At 42.0% G+C, this 6,170-nt stretch overlaps 1 protein-coding gene across 1 annotated transcript; it reads right to left on the bottom strand.

Annotated features, from left to right (window-relative positions):
• Positions 1-614: 614 nt before the first annotated feature.
• LOC308653377 (uncharacterized protein) lies at positions 615-5,913 on the bottom strand (the record flags this gene model as incomplete). The annotated part of the gene is made up of 2 exons (XM_081301965.1): positions 615-799; positions 5,853-5,913. The coding sequence occupies 2 exons, from the start codon at positions 5,911-5,913 to the stop codon at positions 615-617; spliced, it is 246 nt and encodes an 81-aa protein (XP_081158091.1).
• Positions 5,914-6,170: the final 257 nt, after the last annotated feature.

The raw sequence follows: 6,170 nt of genomic DNA, 5'->3' as shown, positions 1-6,170 counted from the left end.
CCCAATCTAGATTGCTTCTGGCAGGGCTGGGTGGACTGTCCATCCTCAGCACCATCTGCAGCACCATTTTGGTAGTCTGAGAAGCTGAGAGAAACACACGGTGAAAGTCCTTGATCTTCTGCTATCCAACATCCCAAGCACCTCTCTGAAGACTCCTTTCTGCCCTCAAAAGTCTACATGGGAGGTTGGGGCTATGGCTCAGTGGTAGAGCACTTGCCTAGCATGTGTGAAGCACAGGGTTCAATTCTCAGCACCACATATAAATAAATTAATAAATTAAAGGTCCATTGACAACTAAAAAAATATTGGGGGAAAAAGTCTACATGGGAGAGGCTGAGAGGCATGCAAGAGAAGGTGAGGAAGTTAAAAACCCAACTACCTCACTCCCCACCCTGATCCCCACCACCAGCAGCTTAACCTCTCCATGTACAACTTGGAAAAGAGGCTCAGAGGGGAGCAGCTGGTGATAAGGAACATTGGGAAGACAAAGTTGGGAGTAACATGTAGGCATCCTTGGCATGAAATGGATAGACTGCAAGAATCTTAAGATTGTCGAGGTCCAGTTCACAACCTGGCCATGCCTAAAGATACAGACTAGGGACTTGCCTCATCAATCACACATCTAGCTCTGCCATGGGGGGAAATGAACCTGCATGAGAGTAACCTGGTTTGCAGAGGGCACTGTGATCTGGGCAGCAGTCTGGTACCATGTGGCAGAATTCATCACAGTAGCAGCTTCCCCTCTTGCAGTCGTTATCTGTCCCAAGGCAGCAGAGAGGCTGGGGCTGGGAACAACTGCCTGGAGAAAAAGGGAAGTTAAAAACAGGTTTCTAGCTGAAGGCCGAGGCAGGAGGCTTACAAGCTTAAGACTAACCTGGGCAATTTAGTGAGATACTGTCTCAAAAATTTTAGAAAGAGGCCAGGCACAGTGGCACATGCCTGTAATCCCCACGGCTCAGGAGGCTGAGACAGGAGGATGGCGAATTCAGAGCCAGCCTCAGCAACAGCAAAGTGCTAAGTAACACAGTGAGACCCTGTCTCTAAATAAAACTCAAAATAGGACTGGGGGTGTGGCTCAGTGGCCGAGTGCCCCTGAGTTCAATCCCTGGTACCCCCCAAAAAAATTTTTTAGAAAGGATTAGTGATATAACTCTAAAGTATACTACTCCTGGGATAGATCCTCATTACCACAAAAGAAAAAGACAGAAAAACAGGTTTAACAAATGGTTATGGGACAACTGGATATGTGCACACAAAAGAATAACTTTGGACCCCTACCTTGCACCATATATCAAAATTAACTCAAAATGGATCATGGACCTGACTGTACATCCTACTAATTAAAAACAAACCTATAAGAAAATAGTAGAAAGATCAAAAGAGGAAAGGGAACATGAAGAAGGAGGAGTGGAAAGAAAGGGGAAGTACTGGGTACTGAATTAGAACAGATTATATTCCAAGCTTTCATAATTATGTGAAAATGAATCCTATTATTATAGATGACTAAAAAAGAACCAGTAAAAAATTAAAAGAAGATCTTTATGATTCCTACTCACAAAAATTTTGCCAAATCCATCCCTCCAACAATTTACCCAAGTTGCTCAACTCAACGATTGTCTGGTCATTACCCATCCACTACAAAATGAGAGGATGCATCTTCTTTGAGACATGGAATGCAAGGCATTAGCAGGTAGGGACCATGGACCAATTAGGTGGTGAATCTTTGACTTGGGTGGGAACCGCCTTGAGTGTTCTCACCCCTAGGACTTTCAATGCTATCCTCTCTCTACTTCTGTCATGACCTTTCCAATCACCTCCAGTTAGGTTAGCACCTGCCTAGAGCTTTGTTTAAGGATAAACTTGAGGACTTTTCAAAGTTGACCGAATAAATAAGAAGCAGGTTTCTGGGTGTGACTGACTCAGTCTGTTGTGGAAACAGGGACCAGCAGGCATCTGGTGAAAGGGCAGCAGTGGCCCAGGACCTCTCAAGGTGAGTGTGGGCTGGGCTGGAGTGGTGGCTTCTGGGTTTGGCTTAGCTTCTACTTTTATGTTCAGCTCAGAAACTTCCACAAATGATCTCTTCCCCTTTCTTATGACTTCCCTATTCCTCAGTGCCTGGTCTAGCACCAGGTTGTCACCAAGACACAAGGATCAGTAGAGACAGCAAGTCCCAAACTAGGGTTGTTGCCCATTTGTAAATCAAAGAGAAATTCAGTGGTCACAGCCAACATTCATTTTAACAGGAAGAGAGGGGATGGGATGGGATGGAATGGAATGGAATGGAATCAAATAGAACAGATCCACATACATTTTTATATAACAAGAGGAAGTTCTTTAGAGTTCTCTTTGAAATTTTTGTTTGCTTTATCTACATGTACTTATGTACTGCGTCACAGCATAAAATGTGTTTATCGATGGATTTGGACCAGAAAAGTTTGAAAGCCATGGACCTACAAACGTTCGCTCATTTTATAGACGAAAGAAGAGTCATGCTCAAGGTCATGCTTGAGGTGGTAACAGATCTGGGAGATTATGCTCCCCCAATCCTGACTTCTTTTCTTTGCGTAGGAGTTTTATTCAAAAGGCCCCTTATTGCACATACCACTCATCTCTACTATTGTCTGAACACCCTGCATGCTCCTGCTTCTGGGCCTTTGGCTTACGCTATTTCCTTTGATTGGAAGTCTCTTCCTTCCCAAAACCAATAAATAAAACATTCTTATACTTCAAGGTCAAATTAAAGCCAGCCTCCCCTGGGCTACTAAGGAACATTTGCTTTCTTTCCTGATTTCCATATCCTAAGTAGCTTTCCTTCACCTTGTTGTTCTGTCTCACCTGGGGCTCAGAACTATGGAGCCAAAGTAAACATTTCCTCCCCTTTAAAAAGAAGAAAAGAAAATCAAACATTTATCCAGTTTTTCTATACAAAACAAATAGTTGACAGGAGCAAGTTCCCCTCAATAGAAAAATTCCAGCTAATAAATGCAGAAAGAATGATAGAATTTTAGAAAACCATCACTTGGCCACCCTCAATAGAAAAAAAAATGGTCCTAAGTAATAATCATCAATGGAACCTAAATATATTAGGAAAAAAGCTAATTAGGAACTTTGATAATGTACTTCCTCTCCAGATGATCAAATTTAACACCAGTAAAAATGGAACAACTAGACATTGTGTGTCTCCTTCAAGATGTAATAGGAGTTGGGTACAGTGGCACACATCTGTAATTCCAGAGATCCTGGAGGCTGAGGCAGGAAGATTGCAAGTTCAAGATCAGACTCAGCAATTAACGAGACCCTGTCTCAAAATAAAAAATAAAAAATGTTTAATAAGAAATTCACAGACCCATCTGAGGAGAATTTGTTCTAAAAGAAGTGATCTGCCATTTGATTCAAATGTATGAAATGTTAAGATCATTGTACTGTCATGTATAACTAATAAAAAAATAAATAAATAATAAAATAAAAATAAAAAAAAGAAGTGATCTGATTCTGATCTGACCCCAACTTCCAGAAATATAGGAAATTAGGAAATATAAGGGCATTCATAAAAAATTCAATCAGCCAAATGCAGAATGTAGGATATGCTACAGGACAAATCACCTCCTTTCAACAAATATATGGCCTAAAAAGAATTAGACTGATATATATATATATATTTTTTTAATGATATTTAAATATATATATATATATTTAAATATCATTAAAAATATGCCAGTTAAAAGTGTGGGTATACTTCTTGTATAGATCCAGATTCAAAATAAAACAACTGTAAAAAAGCTTTTTTTTTAGGAAGTGGGTACTGGGAATTGAACCCAAGGATACTTTATCAGTGAGATCCATCCTCAGCCCTTTTTATGTTTTATTTTGAGACAGGGTCTCACTAAGTTGCCGAGGGCCTCAACTAAATTGCTCAGGCTGGCTTCAAACTTGTGATTCTCCTACCTTAGCTTCCTGAGTCCCTGGAATTACAGATATATATCATCATACCTGACAAAAAGGCATTTTGATTAAGTGGGAAAACATTAACACTGATAGGTATTGAATTAATTATAGTAGGCATTTTAATCGTTTTACCTCTTATTAAGTTTTTAAATATTGTTAAAGCTTGAGTAAAATGTTGATATTTTGAAGCTGGCTAACAGGTACATTGGGCTCATGATACTGTTCTCTCTACTTTTGTGTATGCTTGAAATTTTCCATGATAAGGCAGGCACAGTGGAGCATACCTATGATCCCAGCTACTCAGGAGGCTGAGGCAGGAAGATTGCAAATTTGAGGCCAGACTGGTCAATAGCAAGACCTCATCTAAAAATGAAAACATTTTAAAAGTGGCTAGGGACATAGCTCAGTGGTAAAGTGCTTGCTTAGCATGTGAAAAACCTTAAGTTCAATCCCCAGTACTCCCACCAAAATTTCCCATTGTTAAGTAGCCTTAAAAAAAAAAATAACTCCCACCACCCAAACAAACATCATTCATGTTGGTGTAGTGAGGAGAACATCATCATTGCAGATGGTGCTGTGTGAAGGGAAGAGAGAGCACCAGAGTTTTCATGAAGGGGCAGTGAGGCCACCAGAAACAACTTCCTGGTGAGGCAATATCTCAAGTGGCCCCTTAAGACAGCTGCGGCCATAACAGAATACTGCAGACTGGGTAAACTACAAATGATAAAAGCATATTTGGCTCACTGTTATGGGAATAACCAAGATTGAGGGGGGTGCAGCTGGTGAAGGCCTATGATGCACCATGACTGCATCATAATACGGCAGAAGGGACATCACTGGGTGAGAAGGGACATACATGATAGAGGAAGCAAACAAGAAGGGGCCAAATTCCTTTTTATAACAAGCCCACTCCCTCAATAAGTAACCCACTTTGATGATGATAACATTCGTCCGTTCATGAGCAGAGCCCTTGTGTCCCAGTCAGCCTCTCAAGAATCCAACCTCCCAATAATGTTGCACTGGAGTGGAGTTTCTAACACCTGAACTTTGGGGGGACACTTTGAAGCCACAATAGTGACCGAACACTGACTTCAGAAATAGAGGGTAATAGAAGGGGGGTTAGGAACAGGCCCCACAAGAAGAACCCAAGGCGCCCCTAATAGTTTGGCTTCCCTCCAGAGCAATACTCTTTACATATGTTTGACAATGTTCTAGAGAAGGGCAAGGAAGGGCACCCGGCAGCTCTTCCCATCCTCCTTGGTCCCTGCTATCCTGCTTCAGCCTCAAGCTTGCAAACCCCACTCAGCAAAACTGAAACCCTTCCCTTCCTCAGCAGATTTTTCTTTTGTTGTTGTTACTTCCTCTTGAATACCCACTTCCACAGGAAGTATTCCTACCAATGACTGAGTTTTCTCCCCCGAAAAGTTCTGGTAAATATAACCTTATTGAATTTTCCATTGAATTTCCAGGGACAATTTAGCAAACCTAGCAGTTACCCAGCGAGTCTGCTATTAACCTGGATCTGGGCTTATCCACTCACCTTCCCTGCTGTCCCTGCAACCCTCAGGCAGTGTGTATTCTAGAGCTCCATGCTGCCTGCCCACACCAGAATATTCTCTGGACCCAACATATCTTCCCAACCAGTCTCTCTCAAGCCAATTACCCAAAGATATCTTGTGGACATGAAGGAAACACAGAGAAGCCACATCAAACACACCATAAGTACTTAGTAACTGTCTGAATAAATGAATTATTCAATTAATTAATTAATTAATGCTAGCCCTCCAGATGTGGTGGATCATGCTAGAAAAAAGATTAGTTGATTGAATGAATGAATGAAAGAAAGAAAGAGATCAGAGGCCAGGGTCCCTTTAGTCTCCAGCACAGGTGCCAGCCTGGCTTCTCACCTGTCTTCTGGTTTGGGGCCACAGGGCTCTGCCACAGCAAGAGGAGAAGGACCCACCACATGGCTGCAGGCTCGAGCAGAGACAAAAGTGTTTCAGGGATCAAGACCCAGGCTTTTAATAACCACCTCAATAAGCTCACCTGGCTTCTGCGTTCCAAGGGAGGAGCCAACTGACACCTGGATGAGGTGAGCATGTGGCACTAAAGCATAGTAGCACAGGTGTCCCAGCTGCTTGGGTTAGCTTACCCAAAAAGAGGTCATTTTCATATCTCCTGAGGACTCCAAGCTCTGGGGAAGAATCAGAGAAACCAGGGTAGCA

The sequence above is a fragment of the Spermophilus citellus genome (genome assembly GCF_964194105.1).
Source record: "Spermophilus citellus genome assembly, chromosome: 7".
Taxonomy (NCBI): Eukaryota; Metazoa; Chordata; class Mammalia; order Rodentia; family Sciuridae; genus Spermophilus; species Spermophilus citellus.
The sequence above is the reverse complement of the archived record's forward strand: the minus strand, read 5'-3'. Positions and strand labels throughout refer to the sequence as shown.